The sequence below is a fragment of the Cyclopterus lumpus genome, chromosome 15 (assembly GCF_009769545.1).
Source record: "Cyclopterus lumpus isolate fCycLum1 chromosome 15, fCycLum1.pri, whole genome shotgun sequence".
NCBI classification, from domain to species: domain Eukaryota; kingdom Metazoa; phylum Chordata; class Actinopteri; order Perciformes; family Cyclopteridae; genus Cyclopterus; species Cyclopterus lumpus.
In genome coordinates, this window is record NC_046980.1 from 9,947,215 (window position 1) to 9,970,558 (window position 23,344).

General features: G+C 41.2%; 2 protein-coding genes across 4 annotated transcripts; one reads left to right on the forward strand and one right to left on the reverse strand.

Annotated features, from left to right (window-relative positions):
• The first annotated feature begins 3,684 nt into the window (after positions 1-3,684).
• Positions 3,685-6,101, forward strand: sfr1 (SWI5-dependent homologous recombination repair protein 1). Of its 3 annotated transcripts, none has more exons than XM_034552028.1 (4): positions 3,685-3,827; positions 3,921-4,044; positions 4,193-4,552; positions 4,669-6,101. In XM_034552028.1, the coding sequence occupies exons 2-4, from the start codon at positions 3,949-3,951 to the stop codon at positions 4,855-4,857; spliced, it is 645 nt and encodes a 214-aa protein (XP_034407919.1). In that variant the 5' UTR covers positions 3,685-3,827; positions 3,921-3,948; the 3' UTR covers positions 4,858-6,101. The 3 variants fall into 3 exon arrangements, with proteins under 3 accessions (XP_034407919.1, XP_034407917.1, XP_034407918.1); XM_034552026.1 differs by having other exon boundaries at positions 3,687-4,044; positions 4,669-4,883; positions 5,011-5,128; XM_034552027.1 differs by having other exon boundaries at positions 3,687-4,044; positions 4,669-4,883; positions 5,006-5,123.
• On the reverse strand, positions 4,881-22,931 carry cfap43 (cilia and flagella associated protein 43). The gene is made up of 38 exons (XM_034552029.1): positions 22,831-22,931; positions 22,446-22,699; positions 22,227-22,323; positions 21,955-22,122; positions 21,638-21,788; positions 21,289-21,433; positions 21,009-21,091; positions 20,692-20,823; positions 20,465-20,581; positions 20,279-20,356; positions 19,999-20,147; positions 19,649-19,752; positions 19,372-19,497; positions 16,021-16,181; positions 15,742-15,927; positions 15,509-15,639; positions 14,068-14,224; positions 13,395-13,505; positions 12,707-12,784; positions 11,854-11,979; positions 11,676-11,780; positions 11,451-11,567; positions 10,796-10,981; positions 10,394-10,600; positions 10,118-10,204; positions 9,801-9,881; positions 8,984-9,112; positions 8,765-8,884; positions 8,444-8,551; positions 8,115-8,201; positions 7,939-8,027; positions 7,642-7,852; positions 7,393-7,505; positions 7,031-7,190; positions 6,651-6,815; positions 5,521-5,601; positions 5,278-5,431; positions 4,881-5,193 (listed from the first exon to the last, which is right to left on the reverse strand). The coding sequence occupies exons 1-38, from the start codon at positions 22,869-22,871 to the stop codon at positions 5,018-5,020; spliced, it is 4,971 nt and encodes a 1,656-aa protein (XP_034407920.1). The 5' UTR covers positions 22,872-22,931; the 3' UTR covers positions 4,881-5,017.
• Positions 22,932-23,344: the final 413 nt, after the last annotated feature.

Below are 23,344 nucleotides of genomic sequence, written 5' to 3' on the forward strand. Positions count from 1 at the left end.
CTGGCAACGTTGTTGTGTGTGAGGAGGTGGGATGGGAAGGAGTGATTTGGGAGGTGTGTTTTTTTTTTTCCTCTCTTTTCTTTTTTTTGCAACCATCTCAAGGTCTGCTGGTCTGCGGCGTTCTGTTGCAGCTAGAACACATCTGGTGCACACATGTGGAGTCGAAACAGCTAGCATGTAGACTACATGGTTTCAGCCACTGTGTTATTACATAACACACACACACACACACACTATTTCACCACACGGAAACACTTTTTTCTGTGAAAAAGCCTCGTGCAAAACTAAAAATACTAGTCAAAGTAATTTAACTGACTTCCAGGTCTTTTGTTCAAAAGGCTGATCAGCATGTTTGTGCAGCTGTTGAAGGATCAGTTGTCCTGCTTACTGTAGGAATTACACACCCATAAGCATTGTTTTTAACTCTCCATGGTCATAATAAAAGTTCCCTATCCATTCATTTGCATTCATGCAATTTTGAGCCAAATTGGACGCTTTATTCCTCTGCTAGCAGCCACAAGCGCCACTAAGATCCCTCACCCACCACACCCAGTGTAGACATCCACCCACTGCATGACTCACAGAGAGCATGACTCCAATCTGCTCAAATGATGGAAAACAAATGGCCCCAAGGACAGTGTAACGGAGGAGGAGCTGCTCCCCTCACAACGATGTGCAAGCTTGAATGATGCCAAATCTAACGGAAAGGGGCTGGTTTAAAACAACAGATTCCAGGATGGTGGAGAAAAAAAGGGAGTTGACTGGTTTGTGCAGCCCTTTTGTGCTCAAACACATGCACTCGTGTTTGTGTCGAGGGTAATAGCTTTACCACATAAGCACTCATCATTTCTCTGACACAAGAAGGCAGCTGTAAAGGTCCCCACATTCAGTTCACGGGGAGTGTGTTGCAAGGGTTCTTTCAAGGTTCATCAAGATAATGTGACATGTACACACATTCATGATTCAATATGAAAGTATTGTAAAATTCTCCTCAGATAAACCAGAAAACATCACTCATTGCCCTTCATTGCAGGAACTGATGGAATAGATATCTTATATAGTTTTTCTTCATGACTGTGGGTTACAAAGGAATTTGTGTGCTCATCTTATTACTGTCTGCTAAAACCTCCTGCAGGCATATTTATGTCTCTAGATTTGTTTATTGTTAACTGTAAAATATAATTTAGGAAAACTCAACATGCTGGCTTGACTTGTTGAGATTTGTAAAGAGACAAAGCTGAGGTTCATCGTTTAATGAATGTTACACTTTGTTCTCAGTTAGGCTGGTAAATCTCTCCAACAAAACAACGTATAATAAGTTCCAGGGGAGCACTCTGTGTGTGGTCTGAGGAAAGGCAGCTTGAGTCCTCACTGGATTTTATCTGGATTTATTTACCTGGATATTTGGCTTAAAATGACATTTTTAATAGAGCATGTAACAATTTATGTATAACTTATTTGTAGTTGATTTTCACTTATCAATCACTCAACTTGATGTGAAATCATTTGATTTTATTAATTGACTGAAAAGTAATGAGCAATTATTTTTTTGATAATCTCTGATTATCATTAAAGTAATTTCTTGAATTCCAAATATTCCAGGTCTAATTTGTGAGGATTTGCGGTTTTTTTAATCCGTAGATTAATTGATAATGAAAATAATTGTTGGTTGCAGCCCTATGAAAAATATAATTTGTGGTATAAAGAAAACACAAATATGACTGAGAGCATATCGGGCACAGAGGGAAGCACCTTGTACTAACTGTCAAAGTGTACAATGTAATTTACAAAATGGAAAGACGATTTCTGAAAGAAATGCAAGACTTCATTTATATGGTCAACGTACATTATTGTATAATTAAGAAAACACATCTCTCATCAAGCATATAAGTCAAACTGACATTTGGAAATCATTTTAATAGATACAAGTCATCAGCCTTTTTTAATCAAGACATTTTGACATGTTACAGTAGGAAAAAAGAAAGAAAGAAAGAAATTGATGGCTGAATTTCATTTAACTGCTCCAGTTTCAGGGTTCTAGTATTGTGCATACTGGCTCAGTCACACTTCCATCATTTACTGTTACTTTTGAATAGAGCAGTTGTTAGCAACACATGTGCTTTACCTGCCATGACAAGTCCAAATGTCTGCTGTACAATAGAGCAGATGGGGCCTAAAAAGTCCCATGTTCACTGAACATCAGTTGGTTTTAGCAATTTGATTATTTGCACATTTGTTAGGAATTTTCACCACTGAAGGACAATAACAATTACAAGATCCTGCATCATTAGATCACTTTGTGGCCGTGCCTTGTAGACAAGCCCTGTGTCACACTCCGTCTATGTTGCCATAATAAGTCTTTGCTGATGAGGTATTGGTACCACATAAAAGGAAAATTGAAACAATAACACAGCAGATAGAATAGAGTGTTAACAGAAAATTAATAAATAAATAACCTTCCTAACCCGGAATACAAAGCACCCTTTCAGCTAAACAAAATGAAGGGACATCACACTGGACAATCACATCTCCTCCACTGGGACATCAGAGAAAGGAGGGCGGGGGGGGCTGTTTGATACTGAATTGAAGACAATCAGTTCCTCTTCCTCACAACATATTCCTCAACTACAGGACAGAAACAAATCGTATTACCGTAAATGTAAATGGGGCAATACTATCTTATCGCTGACCTACATGTGCATCATGAGAGGAATAAATAGCCTGCACAAACATAACATGTGGCTTTATTTATGGGTGCCCACATACACACCTGCATCCAGTGAAAAAGCTGGCACCTTCACTCAGTGTCTCACATAGCCTCTAGATTCTATCAACCCAGACCATTGCTACAGTGCAGAGGAGCAAGCACAAGTGTCCATTTCAACTATTCACAAGTTAAACAGCACAGAAAACGGTCTCATGACTCACACAGTAATTATCTTCAACCCTGACAGATTCACCCATACAAAATGTTAAAAATTCCCATTCCCTGGGGTGTGTAATATAAAACTCCAAAGCAGTGATTTTCAAGTCTAGGCAAGATCCCATTTTAATTCCCACCTTTCTCCTTATGGCTACAGAAAAAAAACAATTAAAAAAAAGTAAGACTGACACGTCTCAAAACAATCTTCAATAAGCCATGATTACATCTGTGTGTATGGAGTTAAATAAATCCTTTAAGAGAGATGATTCAATTGATGAGAAGAGCTGAATCACTATATGAGTCAACCCTAGAAACGAGGAGTAGCCAAGTAACACTACTTTGTTTGAACCCCTCCCAAAATCCCCAAAAAATATTCTTTGCCAATTTTACTTCCTTTGAGAAATAGTCCAGTTGGATTTTAATCCCACTAACACTCCTCTTTAAAAAAAACGTTCTTTTTTGAGATTTCCTATTTTCATGTACAGTATTATTATTTACAATATTATTATTATTATAAAGCTTGATTCTTTTATTCTAGTTGGAACTTTTGTTTAAAAAAATAAATAAATAAAGTAAAAAAATAAAAATTAGTTCCATCACATCAGCAGACAATTTAAGGCATTTTGTATGTATAACTGTTTTAGGTTTAAAACAACATCGGAATAGGGGTTTAAAAGTTTTCAAAGTATTCAATCACCAACAACTACAGTTCCCAAGAACCTTTTCGGTGACGCGTCATCAGATTCTGCCCAATCGCTGACTTTGGAGGTTTTTCTTGAGCCGCGAAAAATAAGGAAAACAGGAAGTTCTCACGCCGCGTTCACTGTTCTGTCTTAGTCGGAGTTTTGTGAAAAGTCCCTCGGTTGCTCTCGACTTTTTGCGAACGCGTCCAAATACACGTTTAGTTGAGTATTCGTGTTCGTTTTGTTTGTAACAGTTGTTGATGAGACGTTATGTGACGAGGCCAACTGTAACGTCACCTGTACGTTACCCACAGAAGTGTCACACAAGGCCAAGTTTCACCGATGGAGGTCACACCCAAAGCAGACAAATCTAACTCTGCGTGTTATTCACCTCTTCGTTCAGCGGAGTCGAGCCCCTGTGAATACAAAGAGGAAAAGGTAGGTGGAAGGGCAATTTGCTTGCACGTTACTGGTGAGAAAACGTTCATGTTGGCCGGCTAAATAAACGTACTGAATTGAAATTGAGGCAACCCAAATCTAACATCTGCTGTTCTCTCACTGTGTCACTTCACTGACATCTCCGCAGCATCACCAAAAGCTGAGCTCCTCCCTGAAGGAGAGGCTGAAGAGATCGAGGCGCTCCTTCACCTCGCCCTTCTCTGTCGCCAAACGCCTTTGTGTTGATGAGAAGGAGGGGAATGGCCAACAAGTTTCTGCAGATTCCCGGGAGACGGTTAATAACCCTCGACGGATTGTGCCCAATGTAGATGTCAACAGAAATGAGGAGAAATTAGAGAGTGAAAGGTTTCCTGGACCCATTCCCAAACCCACACATCCTCCTCCCTCCAAAGACTTTACACAACAACGAGACCAACTGAAGAAGGAGGTTAAAGACAAGATGGAGACTCTGCGCAGGCTTAAGATGGTTAAAATGTACAGGAGCAAGGTACAACCTACCTTTTTTAATCTTTCTGGGCTGTCCCTAACATGAACGTTTGGATTTATTTTGCTTGACTTGAAAGTGGTCGTTTTATATGACACATTCCCTGTCTCCCTCCCTAGAATGATTTAACACAGCTCCACACCTTGATTGACAAGTGGAGGAGTTGTGCTCAGGCTGCCCTGTATGAGCTCCAGTCAGACGTCCCCGTAGAAGGACGAAAGGCCGGCCTGTCGGAGCTCATTGACCTCTTTGGTCTGCATGACGGCATTCTGCACTTTGACCGAACAGAGGATGACTTCACTACCTAAAAATGCTTTAACACATATCAAATATCGTGAGTTCAGTGTTTTTTTTATTTTTGCTGCTATGCCATTCAGATTCACAGCTGAATTGTAAATGTAATGCTAAGTTTACTTGGTAAGAGGAGTGTAAATAAGACTGTGTTATCTGTTGAAGAGAAGGCCTCGCTCAGCTGTATTTCAGCTGATCCAGTGAAGGAAAGTTCCTCATCCTCAGACGCTCAACTTCGGCCCAGAGGAAAGCCAGTTCATCCCCCTGCGCTCTGGCCAGGTCCTCCAAGTTCTTCCTCTGAAGGATTTCCTGGTAGCGCTCCTCCGTTTTGGCTGCCTGGTTTTTCTCTGAATCTAAACACCAAACGGGTCACATTATCAGTCAGAAGAGGCATTAAAATCTCCCTTTGCAATGAGCCGGACTTCTTGCTGTATTACCTGATGCTTCAAAGATGTGGGTCCTCTCTGCCAGAGTCACCTGCATATTAGGCAGCTGCTGTTCTATAGTTGCGCTCTTCTCGACCTTCTCTGCTGCCTGCCTGTTCAACTGTTCAATCTTTTTTATGCGCTGCTCCACACTTTGTAGATGAGTCTAAAAGGAGAACATAATATGTTTATTGATTTAACAGTAAGTTATGGAAAGTATACGTTACAGAGCGGATTGATGAAAGCAAAATGTACCTTTTCCTGATAAGCTATGGTTTTCTCCAGAATGGAAGCTTGCTTGAACACCCGCTTGTCTCGATCTGTCTTGTTGAGGTACTGGAAAGAAAAGAGAATAACCGACTTGAATAAAGTGACTGAAAAAGCAAAAATGTTCTATACAGTTTGTACTCTAGATCTTTTGACAACAGTGGTGGCAAAAAATGGTTTATCATAAAACGTTATGGCTCCTTCAGGATGGATTTGTTTATATTCAAAGTATTTTCCTCTCAAGGTTTCAGGGGCCTAAACAATGACAGGAAGCTGTACACCACGCCACGGGAGAGCTACCTGAAACTTTTGGCAGAGGAAACTGGCATTCAGGCCTGAAAACATGTTTGGTGATATGCTCATCAGCTTGTTGAAAATGACTCATTTGTTCTATGTATTTTTTTCATTGCTCAACCACTTACTTAATATTTTGTTATATCACAAACTTATGAAACAACTTGTGTTTTATAAAGTGTCCGAAGGGGTTAATTGTAATGGGGAACAACAAAGTGTCTTTCTGTCAGCTTTTGTTGTCTGTTCTTGTTTAAATGCCTGTTAATTCTTTAGGTTGACATTTACTGCGAAGTGAAGCAGATTTGTTTTATTTAATGTTTTCTGAGAATCTGTATTTATTGCAAAAACACATCCAAGATGTTAAAGCAGGAGTGAAAAACTAAAACAAAGTAGTATATTAAGCCAGTCTCCACTTATTTATTTATTTTTTAAAACAGGGTGGGGAACTTGAATAAATACGGTCTGTTTTGTGTCAACAAAACACCATCCATCTGTACTCAGGGATGGGAACAATGTTCTGCTCACATAACATCTGATGCTGCCAAAAGCAAAATACCTGCCTTGATATCGACGATTGAGGTTTGGCCAGAAATGCCGAGACATCATTGCCATTTCAAGCAGATGTTGAACTAGTTGAAAATATCTGACATATAATTATGTGCAGGGTGAAAATCTATCCAATATCCAGTAGCATTAATCATCATGAGGTGTTATTTAGTGCATATTTCCTTATTGAGGCTAAGAATAAAAGATATCCCGGTCCTTGAGAAAAGCTAAACAAAGAGCACTGTGTCACAATATTTCAGTGTCCTGATTACACTCACATCCTGTTGCTCCTCAGAGAGTCGTAACATCTGGATGTCCCTCGCCTTGGTGTTGAGGTGCTCTATCTGCATCCCCATCATCTTGTGCTCCCACAGCAGCTGGATGATGCCCTTACGGAAGTCCTTGCACTGCACCATGGAGGCTATTTTCTGCTCTCCCAGTGTCTGATCATATAATAAGCAATCACATGTATAACCAATGTATCTGGCCAACACTTGGAATTGGCTCCTTTTTGCAACTTTTATCAAACAGAAAATACTTTATATATATAAATGCAATTATGACCCTTTTGTGTACATATAGATCTATCGTAAGAGTACACATTGCATATCTTTATTTTCCGATAAGAGTGTCCATGTGTCTGGTGGTGTAGGCTTACCCTGATGGTTGTGTTGAGGTTCTCCACCTCACTCCTGTCGGAAAGAACAGAGTCAGTGTAGTCCGGAGTCAGGTCTGTGGTAGACACCTCCACCTGGCCCTGTTTGAGCAGGACCTGGACCATAATGTCCGTCAGGAAACGGTTCTTCTCCTTATGCAGACTAGAAGGGAGCAGGACGACAAAAGGTACAAGAGGATCATTATTCCAGAGACAGAACAAATCATATATACTATTCACACATTCTCAAGTTTAATAATTCTTAATCCTCTCAGGTCTTCCCTAAAGAGTGATGAATAAAAATGTTATATGTTTTCATTCACAGTTGCTTATAATCAAAAGGTTTGACAACATCACAGTCATACCTTTCAAGTCCGTCAGAGAGATTTTTAATTTCCTGTTGAGCTGCGCTATCCTCATCTCTCCTCTTCTGAAGGAACGCGTGCATCTCAGCGAGAGTCAAAGCTTTAACTTTTACCTGGAAAAGGACGTGTCAAACAGTGAGTGGACACACAATAATTTCAGTTATAAAAAAAAAAAAAGACTGAAATGTTACACTAATTGCATGTTTGTAGTGTGAAAAACCTTGGTTGGTATTTTGGTCCTTAAATTACCTTTTGCTCACTCTCTACTTTTGCTCTGCGGACAAGACAAAACTTCTCCCAGATTTGTGGGCTAGCGCCTTCTGGTGAATTCTCCAGAGCGTCCAGCTCCTCCATAGCCTTCAGCATTTTGACGAGTGCATCGGGAGCCAGAGAGCCGCACAGACGCTGCCCTTTAAACTGGTTGGAGCTGTGGTCGGTCTGGGTTCTCATCTTTTGAACTCTGAGGCATGAAAGACAGTGTGCAGCAACTGAGCAGCACATTTACAGGGTGCAATGTGGATATCAAGGTAGGCAAGTATTACAAACCTGGGTCTACACTTAAATAACTTATAAAGGTGATCGACCACTTGACTTCGCACATCACAGAACTCCTTCCTGAATTCTTTGTCAAGAACCTTGGGATAGATATTGGGACGGGTATTACATTCTGTATGTGCACCATCACTTACAAAAACATTTCAGTATTTTAACAGCTGGCTTACTTTGTCTTCAGCTACAGTGCTGTCATAGGACTCGTGAAACAATTTGAGTTCTTCTTCATGCCTCTTGACCTCTTCCCTAATTTCTTCCTGTGAGAAAAATACAAGTCAATAACACAAGAGCAGCGGTTAAGAGAACTCGTGGCTGAAAGTCTTGAAGTGAGCGTGCGGCGCAGGTTAGCTCTTGCAGAACACACCCTGATTCATGGAAAGGTATTAGAGTTTGGAAGAACATCCATTCCATTCACTCTGGTATCTCACAAATAAAATAACAGAAACGGAATCTGGTAGTCATAAATTGCTTCAGCATTATTGTGTACGAGTTCTCTGACCTTGTATGCCAACGTCTTTTCAAGTTTGAGCTTGAACTCCAGCTCTCGATTTCTCATCTCGTCTTCTACGAGGATTGAATGCACAAGATAAGTAATCTTGAGCTCTTCCTGTAAAATACATCAAAAACAACGTTAAGCAGGATTTCTTTTAAGGTTTCACGTCCACAAGATATCATATGTCATAATTATCTTAAAGAGGGAACCACAAGGAGAACAGAAGGCCCTTCATACTGTGAGGAATGAGAAGAAGGAAACAAAAGGAAGTCATGTGATTCAGATTGACTTCATGTGTCCATGTACCGCATGTGTGAGTAGGCTCACCTGATAAATAGCCATTTCACTTTTCACTTTCTTCTCAAACAGCGTTGTCAAAGTTTCATCAAACCTTTCGGTTGCATCCTTGGTGGATGTGTGTTGCTTTTTCATTTCAGTTTCCATTGACTGCAGAGTTGACAGGTGATTTGTATTTATCACTGATCAGATGGTTATCATATTTCTGATCATAGAAAAACAGAATTCTGAATGTTTCTACTGTAATACCTTTTTGTATTTCTCCTTTTCCTCACTGAGGTCGTTGGCTTTCTTTTCATACTCTTTATAGACTTTTTTCTCCTCCTCGCTCCACTGAATGCCAGGTTTGCTCAAAACAAACTCAGGCGGAGGTATTTCCTGTGGAGGTAATTCAATAGAAACTATGTGCACATCATGCAGATTTTTCTAATCCAACTGACACTGCCTAAAAAAAAATATTCATGAATAAAAAAAGGCACATGACATAATTTGCCTAAATTCTAAGTATTAATTATTTCATTTTGGATACAGTGAGATGTACTGTTTAGTGTGTGTCTGAAGAAATGTCTGCAGGAGGTTGTGAAGAGCTTTCTTCTACTCTTCTACTTAAGAACTCACTTTAAATTAGGGAAGCTTCTAAAAAATAGCTTTATAATTGTATAGATTAATTGTGTATTCTATCAAATGTCAAAAAACTGCAATATAAAATGCCCATTATAGTTGCCAACAGCGCGAGATGAGGAAATGTCTTGTTTAATTGCACCAATAAAACCAATAGTTTTATAATCTTATCGTCCAAAGTTTATGTCATGTATGACAAAGAAATGAAAAACATCAAATAACCAGTATAGAGAATCTGAAACCAGAAAATGTTTGCCATTCTTGCTTTAAAAATGACCAAAATCAATTAATTGATTATCAAAATAGTTATAATCTGCCAATTGACTAGATGCTTAAAGGAAAAAAAATTCTACAATTTGTTTATTATTTTATATGAAACGATATAACAGAGCTCAATCTATTACATCATGAATGCTTAAACAACCATTTGAATATTTTGACCCACCATGTTCAAGATGTCCTCTTTTTTCACTTCAAGCACTCCATCCATCATGTCATCCAGAGCCCTGTCTTTGACGTTATTCCCCTGCAATAGAAAGAGCAATCAATATAAAGGAACTATTTATGGCTTTCTGTGCAATACTGTACACCACATATACAAATCATATTCATATATTTCATAAATTAAAAAAAAGTAAAGCACTGTTAAATTTACTCTTACTTTTGTCGATAATAATTACAGAAGCACTTTTTTAAAGAATTTGTCAATAGCGAAAAAAACAAGAGTTGCAAAACAAAAATCCATTTATTATGGCGGCATACTTTGGCAGCCAAATGTTTTTGCTCTTCCAACTTCTTCCTCTCCTCCTCCTCCTTCTGTTCTGGGGTGAGGTACTTTTCTGCTTTTATCTGTAGTGGGACAAAGGTGCATATCTCTCTGTGAAAAAAGCATCTCATATGATGATGCTCCCACACAGAATACTATTTCACATTTCAGTAGGAAAAAAACCCCCAAAGAAGCCACAAAGTGGCTCAAACGTGCACTATTTGTTTGTTGAACATGACGTGAACTGTTTGGATCGCGAGGAGGTCGGTCACCTCAGAGTCGTCGACAGTGAGCAGCCTCTCCGGCTGCTCGCTGGTGCTCAGGCTGGGCTCCCACAGCTTCTCCTTCACGCCCAGCTCCAGCATGATCTCCTTGATGTGTCTGTTCCTGTCCTTCAGACGGTGCAGCTCCTGCACCTTTTGCTTGTACACAGCCTCAAAGTCCGCGTTGAAAGCTGTCTTGATGCAATAAATCACATCCTGCATTCGGAGTTGTGAAAATAAATCGTTAATAACTTTGATTATGATGATTAGAACATATGATTCAGTCAGTCACTTTTTTATAAACTACTTATATTTATGTGCTCTTTATTTCCTTCTTCTATTTTTTTGGGGGTGTTTTGGAAAAGTATTTTACAATATGAAAAGGCATTATTATCACTCTTTTGTTCCCACCTGTAGCAGAATCATCTGATTGATTCTCTGTTCTGCGGTTTGCAGATGGAACTGATCGTAAATGTAAGGATTTGAACATCCTAACTGAGCGGAGCAACTTCCCGTTAGAGCCGCGCTCTCTGCGACGTGACCTTCCTCCTGCTCTTCCTCCTTCACACTCGTGTTGGAACTTTTCTTCAGCCGGCTCTGCAGTTGAAAGGTGGGAACAAACACTTAAATAACAATAAATGTTGAGGACAGAATCTGTGGCCACAAGATTATACACTTTATCTCAAGAATATTGCAGTGAATTTAAGCTATATCTCTGAGACACATAGCCACAAATCTGGAAAAATGTCAACACTGGCGGACTGGCACGTATTCAAGCCTTTAAAAAAGTTACTACAGTGAAAGGTCAGACGTGTGATTCAAAGCATGAAATTATTTTCCAGATGTAAACCTGTTCTGACTTGAATGGTTTTTCCATCAAATGTATTTCCATAGAGTGAAAACCTGCATACTGAGGAGGTTGCACTATCACAAGCTTTTAGGAAATGATTGCATTACTGGCTTTATGTTTCACATTAGAAACAGTAAACATATGATCTAATCCATTTCAACTCTTCACACGTGCTTCTCAACCGAGTGCTCAGGCCTGTGGACATGTTACGCTTACGGTGCAAGCAGCCTTTTCAATGTTCCTGATGTTCTGAACCCTGTGAAGGTCCTCCACCTCCTTGTCCGTTCGTTCTTTCAGAGGATAGTTCTTCACCTGTTGTTCGGAGTGAAAGGCCTGTGGAAGACAGCCAGAAGTGATTTAGATTTATTAGTACAGATAATACAATTCTATGATATTTAAGATATGCAACACTTCTCTGCGCTTGTTCTTTCGCCATCTTACCTTAATGGCCTTGCCTTTGACCTTCATGGAATCCCAGCATTCTCTTCTGAGGACATCACTGAGGTAACGTTTTGATAAAATCTCCCACTCGACTTCATTTCTCACCTACAATGGAGCCGCGTTGAGAATCACTGCAGATCACGACACGATTGAGTTCATGTTTGTGTGCGTGCATTACCCGAGTGACTTCCTGCTCCACCATGGCCTCCAGTCTCTTCTGCTCCTCCACGTTCAGGTTGAACTCTTGTTGTTCCAGACGATCGATATCTGGGAGGTTCTCATTTTCGCGCATCATCTCTTGGATCTGCAATACGGAATGTCAGACAAACTTTTTGTGAACATTTAAACATTCGAAAGTGAATTGTTTCGTAATTGTACAACTATCTTTAATATAAGTACTGGACTTGACTGTTAAGGCATTAATACAAACATAACTTAATTTTTTAGCTACTTTGTGTGTTTTGAAAAGCGCTATATAAATGTGGTGTGTTATTATTATTATTAATATTATTATAACTTGTTTGTTGCACTTTTTTATGATGGACATAAAGTAGCTAGTATTGTTATGTCCATGGAAAACAATTAAAATGGAAATTAAAATGGTAAATCGTTCAAAATAGGTGAAATGCTCATGACACAGACCTGATGCTTTGAAATACCATTGGATCACTTGGTATGGTTAGATATATTATTTAGAGTATTTTATTAATGTACTATTCATTAGTTCAGTATTTATTCATTCATGTATTTATTAACAGAATTCCACATACAGTTTGTATCCTTTAGCTTGTGATTGCTTTAGCTTTGTGATGTTTTTGGTGTTTCCTCTTTCATTTCCTGTGTTGCCTTGGTAGTGAGCTTTTGTTTTTTATTCAATTCAAAAGTACTTGACAAACATGTCTAATGATTTAGTATTCATGCTTACATGGACTGTGAGATGTTATTTAATGTGTTATCATGGCATGTTTCCTGCTCAAGAACCTTTTTAGGAGAAGATTTAAATAAACAAATATGTAATAAAACTCACTTACATTGTCACGGAACTCTTTGATGGTCTTCCTCAGGTTTTTCTTAGTCTCAGAATATTGCTCATTGTCTTCTTTTATTATCTGTTCAAAATATGCAGATTGCAAACCAATACAATATTTTTGGAATCAGTGTCATCAAGTTGTACACTTATGTCAACTTGATGAGACTCACAACACATCCATCATCTTTTCTACAGTAAGTAAACTTGCAAACAAACAGCATTTTAATTATAATACATTTTACAACATGGGAAAAAATATATTACTTATATTGCCCAGAACACGCAGATTAGAGAGCATGTTGGAGCATAAAAGCAGGCTTGATATTGCCTCTACCCGTTTCCCATGTCTGAATGTCGATGAGGTATAAAACCCACAATTCATAGCCCGCCACATCTTCAGTATCAACTTATTGTTATCAAAAAGCTTTATCAGGTGACAAAGTGCTGAACATTCGTTTACGAATGCTTATCTGCTTTACACCTCCACTCCACTTGCTAATTGGTTGATTCCTAACTCGATACTACGTGACAAAGAAACTGCCAAAAGTAATACAGTTAAATATCACAAAGAGGTGCAATGGAATCTTTACAAAATACTTCACCTGCATCAGTGAAGTACTTTAACATAGTTAACATTATCCACATCTTATGCCACAACCACAAATATGATGGCATGATAAGTCACTGACTGCCTCTCGCCTGCTCTCCAGCCAGGTGGGGGGGGGAGGTGGTGCAGACAGCTGGCTGTTATAACTCTCATCCTGCTCGGTCACATCCACAGTATCTGCTCCACCACTGACCTACAGAGTGTTAACACGCATACAAATAACGCACTGACACAGATAAATAAAAAAATGTTGACACATTTAAAATCTTTAATCTAGTTAATGAACGAAAATAAATTACACTTAATATCTATCGATTTATGTAATCTTCATACCAGATTTATACCACGATGCTTTCATTACGACTACAAAGTGCTGAGCTCAGAAACAAACTGTTTCCCCAAAAACAATTCACATTTAATATTATAGTCTTTACATTTATTGGGAAGCCTCACACTTTTATTAACAGCAACATAATCTGCTGCGTAGAAAAGTCTGTAATACGATGTACTTGTTGGAACTGTTTTAGAAAGGCATTGATTCGATTTCATAGGTTGTAGTTTGTGTTGTGTCTACTGAGAGGTGTTTCAACATGTTTACAACATTGAGGGAATACAACATTTTTAGAAAAAAAAGTGTATATTTTGCAATTGCAGTGTACTGTTTGGATGTTCAAAGGCAACAAACATCATCATAGCCAGAACACTGTTATGTATGCTCCTAATATACTGCTCAAACAGAATAGAATATCATTTACCTCACTTTTCTCTGAGCCAGCAGGAGACCCTTGGCCCCACTCCGGCAAATCAATGAGGACGGGATTCTCAGTATTGAATATGTTCTTCAAGAAATCATTCATAGACTGACTGTACTGAGTAGCTTCATTCACCTTACCAGCATTCACACCTTTCATTCTGTTTGGAGCCATGGAAAACACAAGGTATACAGAATAAGATAGCGGATATATGAAGATATTTGTTATGGAAGTCTCATGATGGCGAGTTGAACAATACATCCAAATAAAACTTGAAATTAAATGTTATATGATCTTCCTAAAACAAATCATGTCGTTTATAAATATAAATGAAGTGAATTGTAAAGTTCAAGGCCTTATTGTAAAATAATTTCACATGAAGTAGTCATTTTGTGTTTTTAGTAATACAGTATAACCATGATGATGATCAAGTGTATATATAATAACCTTGATGGCTAAGGTTGACAATATTCTACATTCGTATTATCTACAAATCCCATGTAATGTCCAAAGTAAAACGTTTTAGGTGTGTCACAGTTAAATTAGTTTCCCTCTCTATAATTTCCGACTTCCCTACCTCGTCTGTGGGACCAAGCCCATTGGTTTCTACTCAAGACGTAAATCTTATTAAACTTTTGAAAAATATATAGTTTCATTTTAAAAACATGTTTTAGAGTTATTTCATAAAACAATTTACAATTTACTCAAACACGAGTAAATTGTGCTTTAATTAAGGACTATTTTCAGTTCCTGTGTTGATCATAACAAAGGAACAGGTCCCCCATGTGTAAAGCTACTACTTATTGATGTGTTTTCAATAGTTTTTTTAACAAAGTTGATCTTTATGGCACAGATAATAAGGTATATACTGTAAGGCTTTGGCTACAGGGACACTACTTGTACTTTTCAATTAATTGTTGGTTTTGGTCTTTTCGTGGGATTTGTTGACAATAAGAAAAATAGAGAATATCATCAGATCTTTAAATTATTCAAATTTCCATACTAGCAACACTTTAAACAGCCAATGAGTTAGACACAACAATCAACAACAGATGGGGGAAACCAATTCATTTTTCCTGTAGAAGTAACAAGTAGAAACTGCTATTAAAAAAGAAAAGATATGTTTAAACTTCAAAACAAAAGCGTGCAGAGGCAAGCGGAGGAGACAGACATGGAATGTGATCTTATTCAGTGGTGAGCGTTAGCTCCGAAAATCTATTGGATATTTCTTTTCCCACAGATTATGAGCAGGATCCCCCTTGACCCACCACTTCAGTTGTATTTATTTTACTTTCCTCAAGGCCAACGCTAAGAGAGGAAAAATACTGTTAAATATGCACTATATCAAACTGCACAAGAGCCGCATCCCTACTGTGAGCAACAGTTCCCTCTACTGTTTACAGCTGTGCATTGTGTGAGCGTGACACACTGTGTGCTGGTTTACCTGAGATCAGTGCACACAAGAGAGCCATCTTCAAAGCCAGCAGTGAGGAGTGTCTGGCTGTCGGCCGAAAAGGAAACGCTCCGAACTCCACCCAGGCGGGATGAATGACATTGCACTTCAACGTACCACTCCTATAGGTGCAGCAACAGTATTGTTATACACACCGCAGATAATGAAAATAAGATTCAAAAAGTTTTAAAGAAATAAACAAACCAAATGAAATGAGCTCCTACCATGGAAGCAGTTTCTCGGATAAGTAGGAGGCCGTCTCGCCCCACAGAAGCCAACCATAACTGATGAGGAGACAGAATGAGAGAGGCGGGGCCCAGAGGGTGACCCCTCACTTCCTGCTCTGGTTTGAGCTGGACCACCTGTTGACTGGGGACACCGTCTGTGTCCTGGGCAGACAAATCAGGGATCTGGATAATGTGCGAATGACTAGTTAATAATTGTATCAATGATATTTCAGGTGGATGATCTTAATAATCTGTCACATTAGGCAGCAGTAAAACCTGGGGAAGCTCAAATCGCTGAAGAGTTTTCCTCTTTTGGCAGTAAGCAAAGACCTCACCGACTCCCAGAACACAGGATTGAAGTGGATGAGGCACTTCGTATCTGGACACATTGAGGATCTGGGTAGACAGACAACCGTGTCGGTCTACACAATCTGGACCTGCAGGTCAGCAAAGGCGTATCATCAATGTATCAAAATAATAATTCCCTTTTTATGTCCAGTTGAAACAACGCTTGATGGTGACAGCGACTACAGAGAGCCTGCATCGACATACCCACAATAATAGTGGACTTCTTCAGTAGTTGGTCTTGGCACAGAAGTTCTGTATCAGCTTAAGCATATGACTCTTTATACGTTGTTATTAAATACATTTTAAGATCTTTTGTCCTCAGTTGTATTTTTTTTACCAAAGTCATTGTCATTCGTGATTTCCATGGAGACAGTAGCTTAAAATACTCTGCGGAATTTTTCTGTTGTTCTATGACTCAGATTTAATCAGTGTGTGGCGCAATGCTCTACAGCAGCCACACGTCAGACCTCATGTTTTCACTTTACTCCGGAGACCCGTCTGTCTCATGGTCTTCCTTGCTCAACATAGTTTAACAGGCTGCATAAACTATGGGTGTGTTTCTGTAAACCGCTCAGTCGTCTTGCTCTCTTTTCAACAGTGTTAGACAACGTGTCTAAACAATTGGATACAAATGTCCAGTTGCTCCTCCTATGAATCGCCACCTTAACGTGGTGGAGGAGTTTGAGTGGCTCAGTGATCCTGGGAGCTATGTTGTCCGGGGCATCAGCCCCTGGTAGGGTCTCCCAAGGCAAACAGGTCTCGGGGGAGAGCCCAGACTAAGAGCGGTTCAATAAACCCTGATGAATAGCAGCCCACGGACTGAAGCAACCTTGCCCGGACAAGGGAAACCGGGGCACCCTCCCGGAGCCAGACCCAGGTGGGGAGCTCGTCGGCGAGCGTCTGGTGGCCAACTTTCGCCCATGGGGCCCGGTCAGGCTCAGCCCGAAAAAATGCCATGGAGCAGCAGTCACCCTGTGGACCCACCACCCGCAGGGAGAATTATCGGGGTCGGGTGCTATGTAGACCGGGCGGCGGGCCAGGCGGGAGACCTGGGCCGGCCAATCGCCGGCGGCATAGACTAGCTCTAGGGACGTGGAACGTCACCTCACTAGCGGGGAAAGAGCCGGAGCTGGTGCAGGAGGTGGAGCGGTACCAGCTAGATATAGTTGGGCTCACCTCCACGCACAGCATGGGCTATGGAACCAAGCTCCTGGAGAAGGGTTGGACTTTGTCCTTTTCTGGAGTTGCCCAGGGTGAGAGGCGCCGGGCGGGAGTGGGGATACTCACGAGGCCCCGGCTGAGCGCCGCTGTGTTGGAGTTTTCCCCGGGGTACGAGAGGGTCGCCTCCCTGCGCCTACGGGTTGCGGGGAGTAAGGCTCTGACTGTTGTTTGTGCTTATGCACCGAACAGCATTTCGGAGTATCCGGCCTTCTTGGAGTCGGTGGGAGGGGTCCTGGAAAGGGCGCCGCCTGACGACTCCATAGTTCTCCTGGGAGACTTCAACGCTCACGTGGGCAATGACAGAGAAACCTGGCGGGGCGTGATTGGGAGGAACGGCTTGCCCGATCTGAACCCGAATGGTGTTTTGTTGTTGGACTTCTGTGCTAGCCACAGTTTGTCCATAACGAACACCATGTTCGAACATAAGGTGGCTCATAAGTGTACCTGGTACCAGAACACCTTAGGCCAGAGATCAATGATCAACCTTGTAATCGTATCATCTGATCTGCGGCCGTATGTCTTGGACACTCGGGTGAAGAGAGGAGCAGAGCTGTCAACGGATCACCACCTGGTGGTGAGTTGGATCAGATGGCGGGTGAGTCGGCTAGAAAGACCTGGCAAGCCCAAACGTGTAGTGAGGGTGAACTGGGAACGTCTGGCAGAGGATCCTGTCCGGGAGGTCTTCAACTCCCACCTCCGGAAGAACTTCTCACAAATCCCGAGGGAGGCTGGGGACATGGAATCCGAGTGGACCTTGTTCAAAGCCTCTATTGTGGACGCGGCTGCTCGGGGCTGTGGCGGAAGGTTATCGGTGCCTGTCGTGGCGGCAACCCGAGAACCCGGTGGTGGATACCGGAGGTGAGGGAAGCATTCACTGGGGCGTTTTTCAGCCGAGTGCGAAGCGGCAGGGATGAGAGTTAGCACCTCCAAATTTGAGGCCATGGTGCTCTGCCGGAAACCGGCGGATTGCTCCCTCCAGGTGGGGGCAAACTGCCTACCCCAAGCGAAAGAGTTCAAGTATCTCGGGGTCTTGTTCACGAGTGAGGGTAAGGTGGAGCGGGAGATCGACAGGTGGATCGGTGCGGCTGCAGCAGTAAAACAGGCGCTGTACCGGTCCGTCTTGGTGAAGAGGGAGCTGAGCCGGAAGGCAAAGCTCTCCATTTACTGGTCGGTCTACGTTCCAACCCTCACCTATGGTCACGAACTCTGGGTCATGACCGAAAGAACGAGATCTCGGATACAAGCAGCCGAAATGAGCTTCCTCCGTAGGGTGGCCGGGCTCAGCCTTAGAGATAGGGTAAGGAGCTTGGACATCAGGGGGGAGCTTGGAGTCGAGTCGCTGATCCTTCGTGTCGAAAAGGAGTCAGCTGAGGTGGTTCGGGCATCTAGTCAGGATGCCTCCTGGACGCCTCCCATTACGTCCAACTGGTAGGAGGCCCCGGGGAAGACCGAGGACACACTGGAGGGATTATATCTCCCGGCTGGCCTTGGAATGCCTCGGGATCCCCCAGAATGAGCTGGAAAGTGTTGCGGGTGAGAGGGAAGCCTGGGTCGGCCTGCTGAACCTGCTGCCACCGCGACCCGACCCCGGATAAGCGGGTGATAATGGATGGATGGATGGATGGATGTCCAGTTGAGTACTATTAATCGGTGATGCTAATGTCTCCGGCTATGGTTGTCTCTGTGGAAACAAACTGAAGTCCACTGTCAGAGCATTCTCATGGATGAGTTATGAGATTCCCAGCCTTAAAACATAGTGAAAGTATGGTGAACTGCAACGTCATTATTTACTGCTGAAGCTCTCCTCATTGACAGAAGATGAGTCATTAACCGCCGGTTTCAAATTATTATTATCTTATGTTTAATGTTTCGTCCCCACCCCATGGTGAGCCACTGGACCTAATCACTGCTCTTTTATTAACAGCTCTCTCTCCTCTGTACCAGATTATCTTATGAGGGTCAACCAGTGCTGACTTCTGACCAATATCCAAAATGCCATTGATTAAAAAACAATATGCAGAATAAGTAGTGAATGAATCCACTTTATCATTGGTGTACCTGAAAGGTCCCCGGTAGGCAAAGAGAGCACTGTGAGCTCCTGTCCAGTGCACAGTGCAAGAACTTTCACCTGCTTACTGTCCCTGATGCACTGAGTGGAAAGTGACAAAATGGGTCCGGGAACAACTGGAATATCAAATGACAAAAGGATGAGCTTGATCGTGCTTCTAGTTAAAGTGTTACAGTAATATGGTAACATTTACATTGATATGTCCACTGTTTTGTTCTGTACAGGACAGTCGTAACATCTCTAATGAATAACATAAAGACTATCTACCTGTGTATCCTATGATTGAAAACGTCTTTGATGGCTTTGCGTCTAGTACATAGATATATGAATCTGAGGCGCCTGTGAGAAGGTAGTGCCCCTCTTGATCAAAACTGTGAAAGCACAAACAAACACACATACAGACACAGACAGGCAGACAGTATAAAAACACATTAAGAAAGTTTGCAACCATTTAATATAACATTTTAATTTGCTTTCCTGACTAGAACTAGCAGTTGTCCTCTCAGGGTTTTCTATAACTCTTACCTCTGCTTGGTAAACGTATGATGCGTATAATACTTTGATAGTGTAGCGTTAAACTGAAACTCTGTGGCATCACAGGGATAGAAGCTACTTACACCAGGTGATCCACTGGCGTGTGATAGAGATGAACCCGATGCACCAGGCGAGGATGCCCCGCCCCGTTCAGGTCAATGACAAGGACATTTCCTGAAGCCGTTCCAACAGCTGCGTATTGTGCAATAGGACAACAGGCCAGACTGGTCACCTAAACAAACACAGATTACAAGCTTCAACATGACTTCTATTCTGTTTAATTTCCCTCTTAAATTGTCAGAACAAGTGCATCAATGTGGCACCGCTGATATGTTCTGAATGTTCACATGTTGTGAATCTGACCTCAGCTTGAAGAGACAGGGAACCAAGACAAACGCCATCTGCAGACCACAGCTGCAGTACTCCAGAATCCCTCACCGACTGCAATCAGCAAACACACAAACATCACCACTCGCTTAAGAGACATTGACCCACATTACACATTCCATCATGAGACACTGTAATTATTGCGTAAGACAAGTGTTTTACCACGCAGATGTTTTTGTCAGTATGTGACAAAGCTGCTGCCACAAAGTTGCCGCTGAGAACTTCAAGGAGCTTCACAATCTTATCAGACCGGTTTGGGTTTAACACATAGATTTGACCCTGAAGAACAAGAAGCCTGTTATGTTCTCTCAGTAATGGGTTGTTATTCAATTAAACATAATGTGACTTTATGTGCAATATGCCACGTGGAGGTCCATATAACTACTTACTGTATTAGACAAAAAAAGTAATGTTTCATAGTCAGGGGAGTACGTCACAGTTGTGACAGGTCCTTCTAATTGCCACGTTTGTGTGATGTTGATCTGAGTTGTTTTGATTTGCAGACAGTGCACCGCACTCTCCTGTGAAACGTGGAAAAGTGGAGAAAAGTGCTTTGAAATTTGGGAAATTGAGAATTTCCTGATAGCTGAAATTGCAAAATCATTTCAGAGATTGCCAGAAGAATTAATGTATTATACTTCATGAACATTTGAATGCGTCATACTCAGTGAGCCAGGCAGATGTTAATAGGGGCTTGGGCCAGTACCTTTCCTACAGTGATCAAACAATTCCGGTTAAGGGTTAAACCTTGAAAGTTGCTCTGTCGGAGTTCAGGAATGGAATCGCCAGCTGAACAAAAGTGAAACAAAAATCAGACGTAAATTGTCTTTTCTATTGCAAAATAAGACGCAGCAATAGTCCCAATGACTATTTGTTACAACCCGGCTCAGAGACTGCAACATGGATGGGAGAACAGATAGATAAACATTTAGGGGTCGTCACACTATTACATGTCTGCCATGTCCCCAGTGTGTGTGTTTGTTTACTTGTGGGGTTCAGGACGACTGAGACAGAGCGGCTCTCTGGGTCAACAAGGAGCAGAAAGCCTTCCACACAGCCCACATAAAGCATGGATGTGGGTGTCCAGCAGATGGCACTCGGAGTTAGTCTGGCTTTGGTGCAGAGTTTAGTCTGTGTAAACACATGTGGAATTTGGGTAACAGATTACATTTTGTCTTTGTTTGTATCCCTGAAAACTAAATTGTTCTTCCAACAAATAGATTCATTGAAATCAGTTTGTAGAAATCAGTTGTATCACAAAAACAAACATATTAGAAAAGTGGTGAAAGTGTATTGGTTTTGTGTTTTAGTATATAAATGACCGCGGGACAATACCACAATGCTTTCGGCCATGTCTCCCTTGAGCCCGGAGATGGCTGATGGAGGCATCTCAAGATCGAAATAGGGCATTTTATCGCTGACCGTATGAGAGTAGGTTTCCAATTTCTCAACAAAGGAACCATCTGTTGCTGGAAGCTCTATCACACTGCAATGAAACACATATGACATACACATTTTTATTATCAGTCTCCATTGCATATGCTGTTTATTGCACATAAAGCAATACATGCAGGTAATGTAGGTTAATGTATTAGTTACATCACATGCAAGGTCTGCTTTACCCAGGTCTGCTTTACCCAGGTCTGCTTTACCTTGGTTTCAGGACATAAAAGCTGGCACTCTTCTCAATATTCCAGACAGTGAGAGACTTATTGCCCAAAGCACAGAGCTGGAGCCAATTCAGAGGGTTGAACACCAAAGAAATGACATCCTGCCCAGCGTGGGGTTGTGTACAAATTGGCTCAGCGCTTTCCCAGTTCCTGCATCAAACAGTCGTAATTACAGAAACCGCTAAGCCTAAATAAACATGAATAAAAAGCTGGATTACACAATATAAAATGGTGTGCTGCTTTCAATGGCTTACCACACTGTTATGGTGTGATCTGGCAGAGATGAACAACAGCCCAAATAAGTACCACCAGAACTTAATGTAAGAGATGTGTAGTCCAGTTGTGCTCCACCTAGAAACAAAGTCAGTGGAAACTCCAACAGTTAAATCATGAATAAAAACACCTTCCAGTTTGAATATGATGTCCTTTGCATAGATGTAGCTAATGATCTCTGCTGGGAAAAAATATTTTACCTTTTAGTTCATTCTTCAACTGTAACTCGGGGAAAATGTACACAAATATAGATGGGGATAGCTTTTCCTCGGAGAAAGCAATAGTCCCATTGTTGCCATTGGCTGTCAATGCACCAACTCCTCTTCCAGGACTCTGAAGCACATGTTGCTGTTTGGTCTCCAGGTTGAGGAAACAGATGTTATTCCCACATCTGTAGCATACTGTTTTATTGTCGACAAACTCGATGCTCTCGTTTGTAAAACCTCGTATCCACCTAGGGGGAGTAAAACAGCGGACGATGAGCTCGCTACGGTTTATGCCTCAGTAAACTATACTCTGAAACAGAGGATATACAAAACGGTACTGAGATAACAATAGATGTGTGCGAATGCAGCAGCAACATACCTGACATCTAAACTGCCATCCATTTCCACTTTTCTTTTCATCAACACTACCGACAAACAAACGGTCTCGTCGTTGCGTATCCCTGGCAACCAGAAACACTTCTTCTCTTCTTCTCTGTCTGGTTTTAAGGCGGTTGGCATCCAGCTTATTGGCGCACTACCGCCACTTTCTGCCCCGGAGTGGCGATCATTAGACTTAAAATCTTTCCCACAAAACAAACAAACTAAATCAATAATAATAATAATAATAATAATAATACAAAATAATAATCATAATGGTAATAAAAAAATTAATTAAAAAAATTAACCTATATTTTATCCTTCATGTTTTACGCTCTAGACCTATACAATCCGTGCCTTTGACAATCACCTTTGTACCATATCCCTGTATTCTCCATTATATATATATAAAATATAAGTATATTAAATTATATATATAATATATTGTACATATATACCCTAACTTGTGCTCCCTCACCCATGATCATAACCAGAAAACGAACCCCACACACTTT

Bases quoted from the DNA above. Each gene is read 5' to 3' on its own strand.
- sfr1 (XM_034552028.1), top strand. From the start codon at position 3,949: ATGGAGGTCACACCCAAAGCAGACAAATCTAACTCTGCGTGTTATTCA. The intron at 4,045-4,192 runs GTAGGTGGAAGG...ACATCTCCGCAG, and splicing joins GTGAATACAAAGAGGAAAAG to CATCACCAAAAGCTGAGCTC. The intron at 4,553-4,668 runs GTACAACCTACC...CTCCCTCCCTAG, and splicing joins TTAAAATGTACAGGAGCAAG to AATGATTTAACACAGCTCCA.
- cfap43 (XM_034552029.1), bottom strand. From the start codon at position 22,871: ATGAAAAGAAAAGTGGAAATGGATGGCAGTTTAGATGTCAG. The intron at 8,885-8,983 runs GTATTACAGTAG...TCAACTCTGCAG, and splicing joins AAAAGGAGAAATACAAAAAG to TCAATGGAAACTGAAATGAA. The intron at 5,432-5,520 runs GTACATTTTGCT...TTCTCCTTTTAG, and splicing joins CCATAGCTTATCAGGAAAAG to ACTCATCTACAAAGTGTGGA.